This window comes from Talaromyces stipitatus, genomic scaffold (genome assembly GCF_000003125.1).
Source record: "Talaromyces stipitatus ATCC 10500 scf_1105507295523 genomic scaffold, whole genome shotgun sequence".
Lineage (NCBI taxonomy): Eukaryota > Fungi > Ascomycota > Eurotiomycetes > Eurotiales > Trichocomaceae > Talaromyces > Talaromyces stipitatus.
Window position 1 is genome coordinate 285,603 of NW_002990113.1, and position 20,037 is coordinate 305,639.

At 45.2% G+C, this 20,037-nt stretch overlaps 7 protein-coding genes across 7 annotated transcripts, besides 2 other annotated features; 2 read left to right on the top strand and 5 right to left on the bottom strand.

Moving 5' to 3' along the window:
- Nucleotides 1-109: 109 nt before the first annotated feature.
- Nucleotides 110-2,110, bottom strand: TSTA_060710 (cytochrome P450 oxidoreductase, putative; the record flags this gene model as incomplete). Its single annotated transcript, XM_002339925.1, has 6 exons — nucleotides 110-226; nucleotides 318-407; nucleotides 514-967; nucleotides 1,054-1,280; nucleotides 1,358-1,723; nucleotides 1,793-2,110. 6 exons carry the CDS (start codon nucleotides 2,108-2,110, stop codon nucleotides 110-112), a joined length of 1,572 nt encoding a protein of 523 aa, XP_002339966.1.
- Nucleotides 446-479: a microsatellite.
- Nucleotides 2,111-3,040: 930 nt separating the features above from the next.
- TSTA_060720 (polyketide synthase, putative) lies at nucleotides 3,041-11,328 on the top strand (the record flags this gene model as incomplete). The annotated part of the gene is made up of 5 exons (XM_002339926.1): nucleotides 3,041-4,774; nucleotides 4,846-5,221; nucleotides 5,338-6,095; nucleotides 6,213-10,305; nucleotides 10,382-11,328. 5 exons carry the CDS (start codon nucleotides 3,041-3,043, stop codon nucleotides 11,326-11,328), a joined length of 7,908 nt encoding a protein of 2,635 aa, XP_002339967.1.
- TSTA_060730 (uncharacterized protein) lies at nucleotides 11,194-11,812 on the bottom strand (the record flags this gene model as incomplete). The annotated part of the gene is made up of 2 exons (XM_002339927.1): nucleotides 11,194-11,414; nucleotides 11,461-11,812. The coding sequence occupies 2 exons, from the start codon at nucleotides 11,810-11,812 to the stop codon at nucleotides 11,194-11,196; spliced, it is 573 nt and encodes a 190-aa protein (XP_002339968.1).
- A 1,031-nt stretch (nucleotides 11,813-12,843) lies between these two features.
- TSTA_060740 (uncharacterized protein) lies at nucleotides 12,844-13,706 on the top strand (the record flags this gene model as incomplete). Its single annotated transcript, XM_002339928.1, has 2 exons — nucleotides 12,844-12,994; nucleotides 13,033-13,706. 2 exons carry the CDS (start codon nucleotides 12,844-12,846, stop codon nucleotides 13,704-13,706), a joined length of 825 nt encoding a protein of 274 aa, XP_002339969.1.
- Nucleotides 13,707-14,603: 897 nt separating this feature from the next.
- Nucleotides 14,604-15,251: a mobile genetic element.
- Nucleotides 14,989-15,639, bottom strand: TSTA_060750 (uncharacterized protein; the record flags this gene model as incomplete). Its single annotated transcript, XM_002339929.1, has 2 exons — nucleotides 14,989-15,274; nucleotides 15,324-15,639. Coding segments are annotated over 2 exons (602 nt in total), but the record flags the coding sequence as incomplete, so codon positions are not given.
- A 629-nt stretch (nucleotides 15,640-16,268) lies between these two features.
- On the bottom strand, nucleotides 16,269-17,526 carry TSTA_060760 (uncharacterized protein; the record flags this gene model as incomplete). Its single annotated transcript, XM_002339930.1, has 2 exons — nucleotides 16,939-17,526; nucleotides 16,269-16,868 (listed from the first exon to the last, which is right to left on the bottom strand). Exons 1-2 carry the CDS (start codon nucleotides 17,425-17,427, stop codon nucleotides 16,269-16,271), a joined length of 1,089 nt encoding a protein of 362 aa, XP_002339971.1. The 5' UTR covers nucleotides 17,428-17,526.
- Nucleotides 17,527-19,261: 1,735 nt separating this feature from the next.
- On the bottom strand, nucleotides 19,262-19,658 carry TSTA_060770 (uncharacterized protein; the record flags this gene model as incomplete). Its single annotated transcript, XM_002339931.1, has 2 exons — nucleotides 19,262-19,510; nucleotides 19,542-19,658. 2 exons carry the CDS (start codon nucleotides 19,656-19,658, stop codon nucleotides 19,262-19,264), a joined length of 366 nt encoding a protein of 121 aa, XP_002339972.1.
- Between the last annotated feature and the right edge of the window lie 379 nt (nucleotides 19,659-20,037).

The following is a 20,037-nucleotide window of genomic DNA, read 5'->3' on the forward strand; positions in this document are numbered from 1 at the left end:
TCAGTCTACTGCTAATTCCTCGAGGTGTCACATATATATTTACACTTATGAAAGTATCAAGGTGGGTGAAAGGAACCGTGAGGTATGTAAGTCGTGCTGCTCTATTCTCCTATTGCTTTTTATCTTCTTCCCATACGGTGGCTTTTCTGGCCTTCACATCCATTCCGTATTGTCTAAAAAACCATCCATTTTCCACCTTAAATCGTTTGGGGTCCAGTAAATCGAACTGCGGCAAATCGGAAAAGTCTAATGTCAGCCGGGAATAACTATTCTCATATTCTCATGTTTTTCATTCAGGATGAGGGGAAGATCGTCACCTCGTAATTGAGAGCTAGTGCAGCGGTCAATTTCTTAATTTCCAGCATTGCAATATGCTTTCCTAAGCATACGCGCCTGCCAGCTCCGAACTGTTACACGGATTAGCCCCCAAGCTGAAATATTGACAAAAACAAAAGAAAAGAAAAGAAAAGAAAAGAAAAAGGAAAAAGAATTGGAAGAAAATACGAGACATACTGTCAAGACGCTTTGCTCAAGCTTACGTCGATGCTCCTCAGGTACCATCCATCGTTCAGGACGCCAGCTTTCAGCATCATGACCAAAGGTTGGACGGTGTCGATTAATTACCCATGGACTCATTCCGACAACCGTTCCGGCCGGGAAATATGTTCCCCCAATCGTCAAGCCACCCGAGGGAACCACCCTCTCGAACGGTAAGCAGAATGGCGGATGCAGGCGCACAGCTTCATTGACGCATGCATCGAGATAGGCAAGGTTGCATATATCCTTCCATGCTGGAAATGGTCGCGTTATTCCACCTTCTAGTTTGCTATCCTGGTCGAGCAACTCTTTGCGGAGAGTTTTCAGTGTCTCCGGGTGAGACAGCAGGCCAAACCACGTCGTCCGCATCGTGACTGCTGTGGAGTCGGAGCCCGCAATGACATTGGAGAAGGCCCACGCAGTTACTGCCCTAAATTTTGTGCATGAAGTTAGCAGTTATGCAGCCATAGGGCTATGAGCATAAGACAAGGTAATGGCTGGCGACTGGTCCCATACCAGCGTGGAATCTTAGAATCCTTCTCTTGAAGTTCAAAGAATCGAGACAGCATATCTCGGTCAGACGCTTTTTCGTCGCTAACTGCGCTTGGTGTGTTCCGTCTTTGCCGCCGATCTGCGATCAATTCTCCAACGTGTCCTAGGATTGAGAGGCCTGATGCGCGTCGAAACAGAGTTATAAAGGCGTTCTTGTTCCAGACAACGTCAAACCACGGAATTTGGGTCATCTTGATGATGAAGAGTGTCAGCATTTGGTAATCTAATTTCAGAAATCGAGGAGAACCTAGGAAAACGAATTAGGTACCGGTGCGCAGTTACTCATATATGTCCAAATCGTCAGGAGCATATTGTTGACATCCCTTCCATGTTCCAAAAACCCATATCGCTTAGAGAATGTCAACGTTCCCATAACATCGAATGCAAAGTACTGTAACCAGTCGGCTAGATCAAAAGTGTCACCGGAGCTGACGAAACGGGTATCCAACTGCTGGAATAGCACCTCCAACACCCTGTTGACAAAGACTTCCAGTGGAAGTATATTGGATAATGAGAACAAAGGTGCGATTGGGGTTTTGATCACTTTGTGCAGATTCTCGTCGCGAGTGTTGAAAACGGCTGGCAGACTGCCACCCTTTCTCGTATAGGGCATGAGAGATCGATAGAAGTCGCTCTGTATGTATAAGCGTATGTTTGATGTTTGATTAATAAATACAATATATCCTATGTGGAAAGAGCTTACCTTAGGAAATCCCGGTCGAATTGGATATAAGCTTGGAATAAGAGCAGGGTCTCCGAGGGACACCATATTTGGTCCAAAACGGACTACATTGCCATATTTTTCGTGCATCTGCTGATGTATTTCGTGAGCCCTAGTTGTTTTCACCCAGTAGACTCGTTGTAAATTAGTGAACCGGGCCAGAAATGGCCCAGGAATATATCGCAGCCGCCAGTAGGTGCGTAAGAGATGAAGCAGGCTTAAACCAAGAATTGATCCCACGGCAATGAAAACAATACTATCGGCCTGCCGATAGCCAGGAAAGATATTCATTGAGTCCATCTTCACATCAACGATGTATTCTTTATTGCTCTGTACTCTTCTTTTCAACACAAGTGTAGTGTAAGTTGAGAGCCCCGAATTCCCTAGTCTATGTTGATGCGCTCGCCCTATCATATATTTCTCAGACAACCTTGAATAAAATTTACAGATTTAAGAAGAAAGGTAATTATAACGTATGATAAATTGGCTACTTTGCGTTTGTTACCGTCTGGCTTCTTCCCAGTGCATAGCATCCCTACCGCTATGCAGCGGAGTTCGGATGACGAAAATGCAGATCTATCCAGGGCTCATATTCTAGATGATACGAATATAAGTGCCATTAAAACTCGGTAACCAAGCGAAGATCCGTAATCAAAAGTAAGATCTTGCATTCTATGAGGGCTAAAACCGGGAAAACCCGGAACTAAGAAGGGTTTATATTACGGAAATACTTTAGGTCTCGTATGTGTCGATGGTAAGTGAATGCACTTATTTTTTCTACTTGGGTCCAGACCAAATAATAATGCAGGGTCCTGCACCAAGTAAATTCGAGTCTACCTGTCAACTGATTCTGAGAAATACGAGATCTGCATACCGTTCCTTATCTTTGGACCCTACAGAGCTTCGAAGGCTCTCAGTGAAACACGGACTTGTTGACTGCTTCCAAATAAGGAAATAAGCTCGTGTTAAGCTTCCACTGGCGATCGAAGCTGGCACAAAGTGAATTGAATCTTACAGCAGTGCCGATGATAATACAATTATGCTTATTCTTGTTGAGGGATCACTAGCTTATTGATGCTTGATTGTCAGTTGAAATAGTATAAAACTATCGGGAGCTAAGGCTGGCGATTATGGGATAATCTCAACTACTAAGCCCTTGATTTCAACATCACGGTATATTAGTGTATCTAAATTTGGTACAATTTGATGATAGATTAGATTCTATTTCCAATGAGTGTCATATCTGTGTTTTTCGGTCCTCAGTGGACCAAGGCCACCCCTGACGATTTGGCTGTCCTCCAAAGCACAATTTCGGAGTCCCCAGATCTGAAATTTCTTGTCGATTCTGTTAGAGAGTTGGGATCTTTGTGGTCAACCCTGGTCGAAGAGTGCCCAACGCTTAGGCAGATATCTGGACATCAGGAGATAGAGAATCTCGAAGCCTTCATCGCATGTCAGGGAGACCTGAAGGTGTTCCAAGAGCCAAATATTAGCTCAGGAAATATACTACGCAATGCCCTCACTGTCATATCTCATGTAGTTCAGCTCTGGCAGCTCCGGACTACAGTCCAGATTGACGCCTTCCCCACGTTAACCAGCAAACTTGTGGACCAAGGTCAAGCTCAGCTGGGAGATGTCCAGGGTTTCTGCATTGGATTCTTGACCGCTGCAGCGGTTGCGAGTTCCAAAACCCCAGATGAATTTCAAAAGAACGCATGTATTGCCCTCAACTTAGCAGTCTGTGTTGGGGCGCTTGTGGACCTCAACGAAATGAAATGTGAAGATCCATCACAACGTACGACTTCCCTCGCTGTTGGGTGGAAGTCACAGACGGAGTATGAAGAGCTTCAGGGAATCTTAGAAGGATCTGACGGCTATATTTCATGTGTCACTGACCACAACCGGGCGACAGTGAGCGCATCCAATGCGAAGACGGAGCTCATTGTATCGAGCCTGTTAAAGGCAGACTTGTCAGTCCAACCGATCAAATTACGAGGACGATATCATCATTCAGCACATAGCAGCGTGTTAAGTTCGTTGAGCCATCTCTTGGCGACCGATAAGCGGTTCCAGTTTTCCATTGCAGATCATCTAACCAAACCCCTACGATCTAATGTGGATGGTGAAGTCATCACGACAGGTGACCTGCACAACATTGCACTGGAATCCCTTCTACTGCATAGATCAGAATGGTATAAAATTGCTTCCTCAGCGATAACATACTTAAAGGAAACAGATACCCGGCCTGTCTCTATTGTAGCCATTGGATACGAAAAGAGTGTTCCCCGGTCACTCAGCAGTATGATATATAACGATCAGAAAGTACATACCAACAATCACATATATTCTGAGAGTCATACTGCGAACCATGTCAACAGCAGCTTCACGCCTTCAGAAATCAAAACACCTGCATCTGAAAGTGGATTTAATGACAACGCTATCGCGATCATCGGTATGGCGTGTCGCTTCCCGCAAGCTGATTCACTCGAGGAATTTTGGAAGTTGATCAGCTCTGGCATGTCAGTGGTTCGGCCACTGCCAGAGGATCGGTTCCGGGCCTCTGATCTGAGACGAGAGCCCAAAGGACCGTTCTGGGGCAATTTCTTGGATAACCCTGAGGCGTTTGACCACCGATTTTTTGGCAACTCTGGCCGTGAAGCCAAATCCATGGACCCTCAACAAAGACTACTCCTTCAGGTCACGTATGAGGCTTTGGAGTCTTCGGGCTATTTTGCGCCTAAATTACTCGAGCAAACAACGGATGTTGGGTGCTATATGGGTGTTGGGTCTGTTGATTATGAAGATAATGTCGCTTCTCACGACGCCACTGCGTACTCTGCCCTAGGCACGCTGAGGGCATTCATTACCGGTCGAGTCAGTCACTATTTTGGCTGGAGTGGACCGTCAATTACGTACGATACTGCGTGTTCTTCTGCCGCGGTAGCAATTCATTCTGCAGTCAAGGTGAGACTATAGCCTATTTCAATATCTGTTCGATCGTTCATACTAATTTCAACAAAAAATATTTTGGATAGGCACTCAATGCAAAAGAATGTAGTGTAGCGGTTGCAGGAGGTGTTAATGTGATCACAAGTCCGAAATTATTTCAGAATCTAGCCGCTGCATCGTTTCTCAGTCCTACCGGAGCATCAAAGGCGTTTGATGCCAGTGCTAACGGTTACTGTCGTGGAGAAGGTTCAGGGGTTGTCGTATTGAAGCCTCTCACTACAGCCATTGCCGATGGTGATTCTATAGTTGCAGTGATTACCGGGTCAGCTGTGAATCAAGGTTCAAATAGTACCCCGATCACCGTCCCTTCGGAGGACTCTCAACGTGCACTCTACAGAAATGTGCTGTCGGTCTCAGGAACAAATCCTGCGGATGTCACGTATGTTGAAGCTCACGGGACTGGTAAGTATACATTTAATACCTTTTTTGCCCTCCATTCTTTTCCCTAAAAATCCTTTTTTCTTCTGTCTATTCAAAAGAATTCGGCTAATGAGAGCTCATCTGGGTGAGCGAAACAGGAACTCCGGTTGGTGATCCTGTTGAGACTGAAAGTATTCGCAAGACTTTTGGGGGCGCCCAGCGAACACATAAACTATTCATTGGTTCTGTGAAAGACAACGTTGGTCATACGGAGTCAGCATCAGGTGTCGCTGGTTTGCTCAAAACTCTTTTAATGATCAAGAAGCGTGTTATTCCCAAACAAGCAAATTTTTCCAGACTTAATCCAAAGATTTCACCATTGATGCCAGACAGAATGGCAGTTCCAGAAAGCACCCAAATGTGGACAGCACCGAGTCTGACAGCGGTTGTCAACAATTATGGTGCTGCAGGAAGCAATGCAGCTCTCGTCGTACAAGAGTATCGCCACTCAGAGGAAGCTTATCCTAAGACCGCCTTGGCATCCTTCAGCGGTCGAGAATTTCCATTCCTCGTATCTGCAAAGTCTGCAGAAAGTCTACAGGCATATTGTTCGAAACTCAAATTTTCCTTACACGAGAATGCTGAATATCGTGCCAGTGATGATGTTGTTGATCTGGCATTCAATCTGGCAACTAAGCAAAACCGCGACTTGGAATACTTTTATACGTTCACAGCGACTAATATTAGTAGCTTAGAGAAATGCCTTGGAGAAGCAAGTCACTCTCCAAGCTCACATTTCCAAAAGCTGCCTTCTAATACGCTTCCCGTTGTTCTTTGCTTTGGGGGTCAAAACGGTCGAACCGTGGGTCTCGATGAGGGTGTGTACAAAAGCAATAGGCTTTTGCAGATCCATCTTGTAGGTTTTTGAGTTCCCTCATTTCCCTTTGCCTTTCTACACTTTTCCTTTTTGTTTTTCGTTACTGTTACTGTGTATTTTATATGAATCTTTATTCGCTAATTATGCTATGTATAGGATACCTGTGATTCTGTTTGCAGCACATTAGGTCTTCCTGGATTATTTCCCGGGATATTTGAAACCGGGCCTGTGGAAGACCTTGTCTCTCTGCATTGCATCCTATTTTCTCTGCAGTATGCTACTGCCAAGGCATGGTTGGACTGTGGCTTGAAGGTAGATACTCTCGTCGGTCACAGCTTTGGTCAGCTCACCGCACTTTGTGTCGCGAATTCGCTCTCCCTCACAGATGGATTCCGTCTTATAGCTGGACGTGCTCGCCTCATTCAAGAGAAGTGGGGTGCGGAATCCGGGGCAATGCTCTCATTTGAGGGAGAAAGTGAACAGATTGACAAGCTTTTGAAGCTAGCGCGGCAACAAAATTCAGCCTTTGCCGCTGATATCGCTTGCTATAATGGGCCACAGAGCTTTGTTATCGCTGGTACTTCAGCATCTATTGAGCAGGTTGAAGAATTATGTGCGTCTAGAGAATGGCGGTCGCTGCTGAAAGTCGTCCGGCTGAGAAGCACCCATGCGTTCCACTCTCAGTTGGTCGAGAGCATTATGCCAGGCCTCAAAGAAATTACAGAATCGTTAAGCATTAAACCACCCACTATTCGGATTGAAGCCTGTTCGGATTGCGAGGGTTGGTCTCAAGTTGAATCAACAAAAATTGCTCAACATAGCCGAATGCCTGTCTATTTCACGAAAGCTGTTGAAAGAACAGTAGAACGTCTGGGGCCTTGTGTCTGGCTTGAAGCCGGATCTGCATCTCCGATTGTTCCCATGGCGCGGCGCATCTTGACATCTAAAGGTATTGAGAAAGGGAATATGTTCCAGCCCACAGACCTAAGGGGACACGATGCGCAGGATAGACTGGCGCGAATAACAAGCAACTTATGGGCTGCCGGTGTTAAAACACAATTCTGGTCCTTCCATAGTTCTCAGAGATTCGCGTATTCTTGGATCAACCTCCCACCTTACCAATTCGAAAAGACGGCACATTGGCTCGAGTACAAAAAACCCGAACCTGTGCTACCACAGACTATCAGTGCCAAATTGCCCTTTGATGGGCCCGGTACATTGTTGCGATTGCTCGAAAGCCATACGGGCAAAAGCCTATTCGAAATTAATAACCTGAGTGAGATCTTTCAGCTCTGCACGACAGGTCATGCTGTTATGGCACAAAGTCTCTGTCCTGCTTCGTTATATGTCGAGTGTGCCGTTCAAGCGGCGACTTTGCTTTTAGAGTCTAGATCATCATCTATTGCCCCAAGGGTGGGAGATTTGAAGATCTCATCACCACTCACCAAAAACACTGAACGCAATGTCTTTCTTCAACTTACTCGAAACACCAACCAAGGTGACCAAGAATGGATATTCACTCTTTTCAGCAGTAGCAGCAATGTGGCTGGGGACAGCCCAGTCACCCATGCTACGGGGGCCGTGGATTTGTTCCCATTCAATAAGGTATCCGAACAATCTCGTCTCAAGTCTCTTCAACGGCTCGTCGCACGGTCACGGTACGAGGATATCTTGAACTTTCCTGGTTCAAACAGCCTGGCAGGATCGGTAATTTACAAAGTATTCGGTCAGATCGTCGTTTACAGCCCGTACTATAGAGGGGTTCAAAAGATAGTGGCAAGGGATAACGAAGCCGTTGGTCATGTGTTTGTACCAGACAACCAGCCTCAAGCGCTGGCATCTCGGGGCAGCTGTGACCCAATCACTCTCGATAACTTCCTACAAGTAGCGGGTATCCACGTTAACTGCCTTGTTGAGCGTGAGGATAGAGAAGACGTTTATGTATGTACAGAGATTGGGGAGCTGTTGATGACCGAGGCCTTTGTGGAGAAAAGAGAAATGATGCGGTCGTGGAATGTTTACACGACATTTGAGGAAAGCGCTGGGAAATCCGTTGTCAATGATGTATTTGCACTTGATCAGGAAACCGGGGAGCTGATGGCTATCCTGATGAACGCCAAGTTTCAGAGCGTGCCGGTCAAAGCACTTGCTAGAACTCTGGGCAAATTGAACGGTCGACCGAAACCGACTGTCTCAAACAATGATCGCATGGAGGTGAGAAGTAATGGCCTACAAGACAACCGTCGGGAGGAGAGAGACACGAAGTCGAAAATGCTTACCAACAGAAATGGTTTGCACAAGAGAAATGAGCCTCAGTCCCTTGAGCTGGTGCAAGCAATGTTTAGTGATATTTTGGCTGTCCCAATAGAGGACATTAAAGCCGATGCAACTCCCGATGATCTTGGGATTGACTCTCTGCTCGTGACAGAGGTCCTCTCAGAGATCAAAAAGCGTTTCAATGTCACAATCACTGTTGCGGATTTCCAAACAGTGAACAATTTGTCGACTCTTGCCTCACTACTGGAGCCTAACAGGCCAGTGATCGACCGACAGTCTCTACCAGCACCCCTTTCTAAACAGCCACCGGTCTCAATGAATGGGCTGTCAACTCATGAACAATCAGAATCACTAATGCCACAAGTTCAGAATATGTTTGCGGAGGTTATGGAGATGCCCGCTTCTGAAGTCTTGCCCGCTACAAGCTTGCAAGATCTGGGCGTGGACTCCCTCATGATTACTGAAATTGCGAATGAAATCACAAATCGCTTCGGTATAACAGTGCCTATTCCAGAATTGCAAGACCTGAAAGATGTCCATGCTCTTGCAAGTCGCCTCCAGCCCCATTCCACCAAAACGCACAGTAAGCCAATTAATGGACACGCTGGGTATTCAAGCTCAGCCAAGACTAACGGCGTGAGTCAAATGAACGGACATTCAACACCCCGGGCATTAAATGGGGAATCTCGACCTAATTTGACGCTGACTGCGGACGAAAGTTTCCAAAAAGTGCGTCGCAATTACGACACAATCACAAAAATAACTGGATTTTCTGACTTCTGTCGGGACGTGTACCCGGCACAAATGGAGCTCGTCGCTGCTTATGTTGTAGAGGCCTTTACTAAGTTGGGCTGCCCGTTGGCAGAACTTCGAATGCACGAGAAGGTGCCTGAAGTTTCTTTTCTAGACGTTCATGCAAAATTGAAGAGACAGCTATATCGAATCCTTGAAGAAGGTGGATTAATTCAGCGAGATACTGACGTGGGTACTTACCTTCGAACCGATATTCCGACACCTTCAACGCCGTCAAATATTTTGCATAATGACATTCTCAACAAATTTCCGCAACACGTATCAGAGCACAAGCTTCTGAACTCCACAGGCAGCAAATTGGCTGAGTGTCTGGTTGGTACTGCCGATCCGTTGGGTATACTGTTCGGGAGCTCTAAGGCTCGATTATTGATGGAGGATGTATACACCAATGCCCCCATGTTCAAGGCAGGCACCATTCAACTGGCACAATACCTTGTTAATGTCTTTGATAAGATTGATGATCCTTCGCGAGTGGTCCGTATCCTCGAACTCGGGGCTGGCACAGGAGGAACAACCAAGCATCTAGTTGAAACGCTAGTGGGACAGACAAACCAGCCGTTCGAATACACATTTACGGACCTTTCCTCTTCCCTGGTAGCAGCGGCGCGAAAGAAGTTTGCGGGTCATAATTTTATGTGCTATAGTGTACTGAATATCGAAGTTGATCCTCCAGCAGATCTCTTGAATCAATACGATATCGTTATTTCCACCAACTGCATCCACGCGACCAAGAATCTGACGAATTCCTGTTCTCACATCCGACAGCTGCTTCGGCCCGATGGAATTTTGTGCTTGGTGGAGCTTACCCGCAATCTTTTCTGGTTCGATCTGGTGTTTGGTCTTCTTGAAGGGTGGTGGCTGTTTGAAGACGGTCGTACGCACGCATTGGCTCCGGAAACGTTATGGAAAAAGCATCTGCAGCAGGCCGGATACCAATGGATTGATTGGAGTGAGTCACCATCAGATGAATCGAACATCATTCGGGTCATTACTGCATCTCCAGGAGCTATAGGTTCCAGACGCGGTGAGAACGGTTTGAGTGACAAGAATGATATCGACGTCGAAACGGTAGAGTTCAAGAGAGAAGATGATCTGCCACTATTGGCGGACATCTACTACCCTCCAAGAAATGGAACCCAACAGCAAACACTTGCGGTAGGTGAGAGCACCTACCATCCGAGTGCAAATATTTGAGATTGACTAGTTTAATACGTACTAATACCTTCGATTCTCAGCATTGATGATTCACGGTGGTGGCCATATCATGCTCAGCCGCAAGGATATTCGCCCGCAACAACTGCAGATGCTTCATGACGCTGGTTTTCTTCCGATCAGCATTGATTACCGGCTCTGTCCGGAAGTTACACTGCCGGCAGGTCCCATGCAGGATGTGTGTGATGCCTTGGAGTGGGTTCGCAGTACATTGCCCACGTTAGCGCTGCAACGGGACGATATTAGGATTACTGGCAAAGAGGTAGTGGCAGTCGGCTGGTCCACTGGGGGTCATCTAGCTCTAACCCTTGGATTCACTGCCCCTGCTCGAAATATAGCACCACCAGAAGCCGTTCTAGCGTTCTACTGTCCAACGGATTATGAGGATCCCTTCTGGAGTCAGCCAAACGTGCCATATGGACGCGAAATGGCGCCACCGCTATATGAGACTCAATACGATCTCGCCAAGGGCGTCTTCGACCGTCCCATTACAGCATACAACATATCACCAGCGAAGAGAGCTCTTGGAGGATGGATGGACACAACTGACCCGCGCTCCCGGATTGCTTTACACATGAATTGGAGAGGCCAGGCAGTACCAATCTTGCTAAATGGACTTTCTCCTTTTTCTCCTACGCTTTCCAGAGATTTGGCAACCATGCTTCCTAAACCGACCAATGAACAAGTAAGGTCAATCAGCCCCCTAGCTCAAATCCGCCAGGGGATGTATAAGACTCCAACCTTCCTCATCCACGGGACAAAGGATGACTTGATCCCTTGGCAGCAATTGCAGAGGACGTTTGAATGTCTGCTAGAAAACAATATACCTGCTGACCTAAGAATATTGGATGGCGCCGTACATCTTTTTGATATGTTCCCTGATTATGTAAGAGATGATACTGCTTACTCTGCGGTACGCGATGGTTACAGTTTTCTTCGTTTGCATGTTGAAAGGCGGAAATCTGCTTAGAATTTTGTCTGTTAGACAAGTTGGGCAGGCTTTTGATGAGAAAAGAGGAACAGGAGGTTTAGGTTGTATTATTAAGACCCTCGCTGCTAGTATATGAGCAGTGAGTATATTGTCGTTGTTCACTGAGCAGACGCATGTCCCAGTATTGCTGCGCTTTGTAGCGTATAGCTTCCTGTGAGATAGGAGCTTCGGTCTCAGCTAATCTTATCCAATCCATGACAGCCTTCTCTAACTCAGGCCACTGCTCAACACGGTGCCGTTTATCCTTCAATTGATACTCTTGGAGCTCGTCAATGAACGCGTATTTCGACGAAAGGATTCGTGTTACTGTAGCTCGATCGATTGGTTGATTGTACGTATCTTCAAACCACTTTCTTAAATTTTGATGCGTGAGATGGTGATTGATTCGGTGTGGAGCGCGTAGGGCTGCTTTCCACTCGTTAGGGATAGCTTTTCGGCGTCGTTGAGCGCGTTGTTGCAGCATATTTGACGGATATTTGATGACTTGACGTTGGAAAATGTTGAGTAATCTTCCTGATTATAAGCACTTTTGTATGGGAGCTTAGAGATGATGGTGCTAATGTCTTATAGCCGGGTATAAAGCACATTTGTATGAGGAATGAAAATTTTTCAGATTTTCGGTGCTATAAGTCGGGTTGTACTGTAGGCCAGGGATCTTATATCCAGGGTTTACTGTAGTAATATTTCTGGATCAATGTTATTCCTACATTAAGCTATCTTATCATAAAGTTTTCCTTGGCAATGTTTCAGAGAAAAGTGAAGAGAGTTATGTTAGATTATCCGGACTTCAAACGAAGCAGAGAGATCGGCTGTTCGATCTTACAGGTCTAAAAGCACCACGAAGCTGTTTTTGGTTAAGGGTAGAATAATTCTGTGGACCCGGAGAGGTCAACGCTCAAGTGTGTTGCTCCAGTAAACCATGGAGTCTGCGAGGGACATTTGGACTCAATGCTCGTCAAGAGGGCTATTCTTTCAAAAAAAGCCGGTGTGTGTACGGGAATCCTCAGGTGTTGAGTATCAGCACCGGAATATTGGTTATTCCGTTTTACCTGCCTGGGGATATCCCCTCTACTTGCATGTAATTATCCCTCTCCTCCCCTTTTTTAGAACCAGTCGTAATATTAGGAATAACTTCAATATTACCAGGCTCACCACATATGGCAGTTGGACTGCCCTTGTCGCAATCCTGTGCTTCGTGATCCAGGACCCGACTAAATCAACGGCCGGCTCAGAGACTATTCGCAAGTTTAAAGACCGCGTAGCTTCCGAAGCATTGCTAAAGTCGAACCTGAAACTTGTTCGTTGTCCATTCTGGTCGTATGCAGAGATTGATCCAGTTTTTCACTTTTCATCTACCTCTTCTAGCGGAGTAGTAGGAGGCATCTGCCGCATCTCCTGGAGGTTCCGCCGTGGAAACCTCCTTTCTACGATACTGACGACCATTTTAACTTACTTCTTGATTTGGTACCCTTACTTTGGTTACCATTCTTAATAATGTTTCTATCCACGCACGACAGCGGCCGTTTTTCGCTTCTCCTTGCAAAACTTGTGTCTTCGAACTCGCAGTCCACGATTTACATGCAAGAACCCTTGCTGTCGACAAGTGAGCTGTATGTCCTGCCACAAACTCTGGCGGGACGCATAAGTGCGAAGAGCCTCTTCAGCAATCTCTACGTACGACAGTAGAAGCCGCGCGCACAGCAGCAGTGAAACGGACTTGTCCTCGATGCAACTTGTCCTTTGTCAAATCTTCCGACTGCAACAAGTTGACCTGCATATGCGGCTATTCCATGTGCTACGTCTGCCGCAAGGCATTAAATGGACCATCATACCGTTGTCAAGAACACGATGGTGCCGGACGAAATGTATTTCCTTTAGACGAGAACCCCGCAGAAGCAGAAGCAGACGAAGGAGAAACTGGATACAAGCATCTTTTTGAACATTTCCGTGTTAATCCCGGTACTCGCTGCACGGAATGCAATAAATGCGAGTTGTGCTTCTCCGAAGATGAGGAGGCCATCGCTTGCAAAGCCGGGGAACAGGCTGAGAGGGAATGGAGATTACGACAGACCATGATGATTGCGAATAACAACAAGAATATCAATATGAATAATAGTATCATTAATCAAATTCAATCTGGGAAACAAGGACCAGGAAGTTCCTCGATACGATGGGAGGATCATCAATCACAGAAACATCCAGATCTCTACCGCATACCAACCATGTACAATCACCACAATCGATCTTCGCAATACTGGCTCATTGAAGTATGGAGAGAAGGATGTTGGAGATGGGAGATCCAAACCATGGCAGATAAGCTAGTAGAAAGAGTGGTTGTTATCGTTGACATTTCATGATAGTCTGACGGCCACTGTTTCTTATGAATGTCCATGTTACTACCTACTTAGATAGGCAACGACTATTGCTTCAACATTCCTGATCATATCATACAGCCTAGAATAACGGCCTCATGCTTTTTACCCAGTCAAACTCAGACTGCTTCGGTTCCTCTGCTCCACGCTCCTGTAAAAGGTTCACAACATCCCGCTGTCCCAATCTAATACCCAACGACAAAGGCGTCCACATCGTCCACCCCTGAACACTTTCCAAATTCACAGACTTGCTTCCATTTTTGTCTCCTTTGAGGACTGCGGTTGATCCAAAGAGTGAGAATGCGAAGCTTTGATAATGCTGATTGTGCTTGTAAATATTCTCCATTTTGAATTCTATCACAGATAGTGGATGCTTCATTTGAAGTGCCAGATTTCAAAGCTTGAAGGATATCCTTGATGATTAAATTTAGGATATGAGCTAGACAGTGGATATAGCTGTCAAGTCCTTTGAACTGAATTTTTTCTTTATCCAAACATGTCTCACTGAGAAGATGGAACAATTCTGAAGCCATAGTGTTTGTACGCACACAACATTCTGTCGGAATTTGGCACCACTGCAAGAAGCTGCGGGGAGTTTCTGTTATACGTGTTTCATGATTTCGGGATAGCTCACAAAATCCTTTGTGAGCTCATATTCATACTTCACTCGTTGTTTGTACATGTCTCAATTGCCGGATTGAGTCCTTACTCAATCCCCAACGTAGGTTCCTACGCGGGCATAAATATGGCCTGCGTTCCCCATGAGATAGTTGGAGTTATCAATTAGGAATCATGTTACTATATTGATCGAACTCACCCATAGGCTTGTTGGACTAGCCTTGCACCAATCCCTGTTTCATGTTCTGGGACCGTGCTAAACCAACACATAGTCTCATTATTACTGGCGTTATCACCCGTGATAGTGATTAGCTTTTCTCCAAGGTTCAATTCAGAAAGTGTAGTCTGGATAGCAATGGTAATATTCTCACCACTATGAACTCCTTGAAGCTCAGTGAACTCTAAGACTCTTTCTTTATATAAGAAATCCTCTGTGAGCCAATGACCGATGATAGCAAGAATTGGAAGATTATTTTTGCTTGTCCAAATATCAATAGAAAGTACAATTGATTTACAAGTCAAAGTTAATTCTTGTATCAAATCTTGACGCTGTATATTAAGGTTTTCATTAAGCCGACGCTTCACTGTAGAACTGGATTTGAACGGAAGCATAATTCCTGGGATATCTTTGAAGATCTGTCTAAATTACTGTCTTTCAATTGTTGTAACGGCCTTGTTATCATTAATGATCCAGTGAATAAGATTCTTTTTGAGTAATTGTTGAGGTGTGAGTGACTTTTTAGCTAGAAGATCGAGGATGCTAGGTTGCTCTTTTTGAGTGGTCCTGCCACTAAGATGATGAGGTGAAAAAATTGAGTGTTTTTCAAGATGGGGTTGCATATTAGTGGTAGATGTTTGGTGTTGCGAATCTGTTGTTTTCCAGGCACATTGTATTCTAGTCTTGCTATCAATATATGCACATCGAATATCTTGATCTGTCGATTGCAACTTCATGGTCCTCTTCACTATCTATTCTCGACTCACTTGGGTGACCTGAAAGTAACAAGTAATCCCATAACCAATTTGTAATAGGGGCAGGACGCGAACGTTTCCGGGAGCGATATAGAGGTATGTTTGAGGAAGAAGAGTTCGGTATAGTAGTCGCACTAATAACTGTCTGTGAAACTGATTCCCAAGGTAGAATTTCAGAGGAAGGGATACCAGTTAAAGAATTAATCTCAGATTGAGCTTCTGATATGTAATCTTCAGGTAGGGCTTCATCATCAAACCCATCATTAAGTAAAAGGTAATCTGGTCTGTTTTGGCGAGTAACCATGCGGTCAGGGGTATTTGTAGCCATTCTGTTGTGTACAGAACAATAGATATGAGCCATAAATTAGGGATGAAAGGTGATTTGTAACATCATAATCGGTAACTAATTCGGTTAGGCATTTTAACATGTGATTATATTTGACTTTCTAATATTAGCCTATATAGTATCGGCTAAGCCAATTTTTGACTATATAGTATAGGCAAATATCGGCGAGGCCTTAGGTTTGCCGATACTATTCCCGATATCGCCAAATCTTGACTATATAGTATCGGGAAGAGCCCTAAATTTACGGAAGGAGGCGTTAATTTCATTGTCACAATTCACCACAATTTGATCTTCTGTGCCTAATAGTCATATTTAGCACTGTTAATATTCTGAACTGTAAGTCCAGCTTTTCTGCACTTTTAAGCATCAGTATACGAGTCACAGAGAACTCATAATCACCGTGTAATCCAACTTGATGGGCCTTCTCGACGCCATGAGGTGGTTGTTGCTCAGAGTACGGAATGAAAGGACACCGCATTCTAAGCAGACAAACGGAATCTGAAATGAGAACGATTCTATTCTAAAAGCAAACTGGATCCTAGCCTGCGAGCGAAATATATTCAATACACAACAGGTGAAATCAGCAAATGACACTAAGAGTTCATAGATATCTACTTCCGCACTCCAGGGGTGCCATTGAAACGCACCCGTCTCAGGAGGCGTCTAGGATCCTTGATCTCGGTGCGACAGTGCAAGAACCGCGCATTATCCATCAGGATGATAACGTTCTCCTTGAAGATATCCTCAGAGAAGGTCTGTCCCACGTTATCTGGTTTCTCGAGGATAGCATTGAGCTCAGCAACGGCCGTATTGGCAACGGGATCATCACTGGGAGGATTGGCGAGAATATCACGACGGAAGCGCACAAGGTACCGGCCAGTCTCCGGATCGATGGACAGTAATTTACCCCTATTCGTGGCTGTCCCCTTGTAGAACTCAGGGGGAACTTGAATCTCGAACTCGTGGTTATGGAGAGCTTCAAGCGAGACCGGGGACAGCAGCTTAACAAGATCGTTGACGGGGAGGACGCGGAAAATGCCTCCACCGAGCTTGTCTGGGTGAATGATGTGCAGACCAAAAAATCGCTGCGGTTTGGCTTCGAAGCTGCCGTCGGTGTGCCAGGCGAATTCGCCCAGGGAGTGGGAGCGGCTGACCACGCTGCCTGCGGTTTTCTGGCTGATGACACCGCTGGGTCGGTAGGTAATGTCCCACTTTCAGACAAAATGTTCAGTTTCTATTTGGAATGACAGATTATCATGATGCGAGATGGTCAGGTCTTACCAAGGCACCCTCCGTACTGGAGTGCGTGTCAGGCGTACAGCCCATCGCCTCCACCACCTCGAGCATAAAGTGACTCTTGGGATCGTCGAATCCCAGCTCGATAGCAATGATACCGTACTCCCTCAAGGCCTGTGCAAATGCATCCTTCATTTCGAGGCCGATCTCCCGTGAGGAAGCCTTGAATGTGGTTCCTAGGGGAAATTGGAATTCGTCCACTTTCCGCTTGGATGGTTGGAGGAAGAGAGGCGTGTTCTTGATGAGGTTCTGCAGGAAAGTGAACTCTTGTAAGGGAAAGGATGTATCCAATCCGGAGTCTCCGGACTCTAGTGAAGCAACAGATGTCTTGAGGGGAGATTGGAATTCGTGCAGCAAGCGCAGCATGGGTCTAGAAGTTGATCTGAGAGCCGTAGAGCCGCTGGCACGGGTAGTATAGCCGGCCAGGCGTAGAAGACAGGACGTCGACCTGGGGGTCTGTGAAGCCAGTGACATCTTGACGATTGGATAGAGAATATCAAATTTCAGAACAGAAAGAGGGGAAAGATAGATAGGCAACTGTGATGGGGTCTGTCTTTAGACGATCCAAGGCGGAAAAGAGGGCTTATATACACCGAATGATTCATATCTCTTTCCCACGAAATACGTAGTGCGTAAGACAGACTTGCAAGTTGATTGGTTTTATTGAATTCAGGCAGTGATACGCATAAACCATGCAATGGCATGCATATGCATCGGACATCATTCCGCCTTGATCATAGTCAGTAATAATTCTGTATGTGGCATTGTGGGCAAATAAGCCAAAAGTTATTGTCACGGCTTCAGCCGGACTCGAAACGACGTACGCAGTCGATTCGTGCGGTCGAGACGCCGAGGCACGTAGACAGCAGGTCGAGGGATCGGACATGGTGAAGGTCAGTCTAGATGTCTGTGAGAGGGGGGTTTGGGACTCACCCTGGATGCGTCAAGGCAGTTTAGTTGTATAGGAAGGTAGGTGGTGTTGTTGATAAGTGATCGATAAGTAAATCACCACTGAATTAGGACTAGCTAGCTTAATGCGGGAAGAACCACAGTATGAACTTGCTGACGAGTCTAATGAGGACTAGTATATGAATGAACGCGATGTCTGTTCAGCTAGCGTCGTGTCAGTTATTGAGCAGAGACATAGGATGATGGGATGGAAAAGATGATCCAATTTTATAGTCAATGGAGCTGTCCATCACTGTGTTAGGGGTGCACACGAACAAGGATTTTGCTTATTTGTATTCATAGGCTTTTTGCAATTTGTTATTCATATTTGACTGATTTTTCTTGGCCCTTTATTCGTAGTTTTGGCCAAGATTCTAAGGCATATTGAAACTATCGTGATCCAATAAAATTTAAGCGCGTCTCTTGTTAGTGTTGACTTTGGATGTGATGGTGTCAATATAGATCTCATACAATCAGTTGCTATGCCTAATCTAGGTATTATTCAACGAAAATACAAAAACATGAAGAAGGGAAAACAGGGGTGAGTGTGAAATCGCCAAGCAGTGTTGAGATTTCCAAGATATATATAGAACCAGTTTGGCACATGACTTTTACGAATAATTTACGAATAATGCGAGTTTTATTCGTACGAATATTACAAAGCAACTGAAGTCAATTTATTCGTATTCGACTTACGAATAATCGTAAGTCGATATTCGTGTACACCCCTACGCTGTGTATATGTCTGTATCTGTATCTGTATGTAGTTAACTATCTATGTGTATAACAAAACATGGTGAAGAGAACATGTGTATGTGCAAGCTAAAGCTTAAGCGACCCCAGGTCACGTGACGTAGTCTGTTTGTTAATGTTTGTATTTGTATCAAAGGCGAATATACATGTACGGAGTGCGCCTACACTGTAGTGATTCCAAGTTGCCAGCAGCTATACATTTTTTGACGTAAAAGGCAGGTTATCAATGTGATAGTGGCGTCTAATAGCACTAAGGATGTAAGTTACATCAAAATGCAGCACAGGAGATTAGACCACTTTGATTATTCCTAGTGGAAAGACTATATTACTTCTCTTAGCCCCTTAGTGTAATATGTACTATCGTTCTAAAAAAGCCTTCTTGTGTAAGATAAGCAATCTAGATAGATACAAGTCATCTAGATTGCATGGAACTTTGCCAGATGCGTCGTCTCTTACATATATAGATAACATTCACTACTCGCAATACTGTGATGCCTTGCACTTTGTACTGTTATATCGGTCCACCCTCGGAGAGGGTCTTTTTTGATCCTAGATAATTCGGACACCTTTTGAAGTCTAGGAGGGCAACTTTGACACCATGCGCTAGCTAATTTGTATACTCATGCAAGAGTGACCAGGCCCAGCCAAGTACCATTGCAGGATCACGACCGAGTTGCGGGACAAGAATGCCACTTGTCTTGGGTAGGATGTCTGGATACCACACATGGGTGCTGGTGTATAGTTTGATTAGCACGGTTGTCACAAAAGGACCCAGACTGTTGCCGATAGTGGACTGTGCGATGGTTAAGGCAGCATTTCTATTGGTCTTTCTCGTCATGATTGTATGAATGCAATACTGCAGCACTTTTTCATTAGTTGTAACATACGACCAATCCAAATGAGTGATATTCACTATCTAGAGTGCCAGTGTTGATGAGAAACTGAGTACGAAGAGGGAAACTATCTATCGAGGGGAAACAGTCCGTATTTAGATGTCCATCCATATTCACTCATTGATGGTAGTGTCCGCCTCATACAAACCTCTGCTGCCCTGTCGACACCTCAATAGGGAATCAGTGCGTATCAATAACAATAACAGTAACAGTGCCGATCGATATCACATTTATTGATGGAGACCTTTATTCAAAGGATTCCCAATCGATAAATGGCGTCATGCCAAGCCGGAAGCTAGGGCTGAGCCGTCACATTAGTAAGAGAATGTTCATTTATTTTCCTTATAAAGATAAGGGTGCATATGTAGTAGGAAGACAGCCACTAACAATGCCGAAGCTTCTCGATGAGGTTAGAAGGTAACATTGTATCTGGACAAAGATATGCATCTTCCATTTACTCAGGTTCTCGACCAGCATTGGACATTAGTAT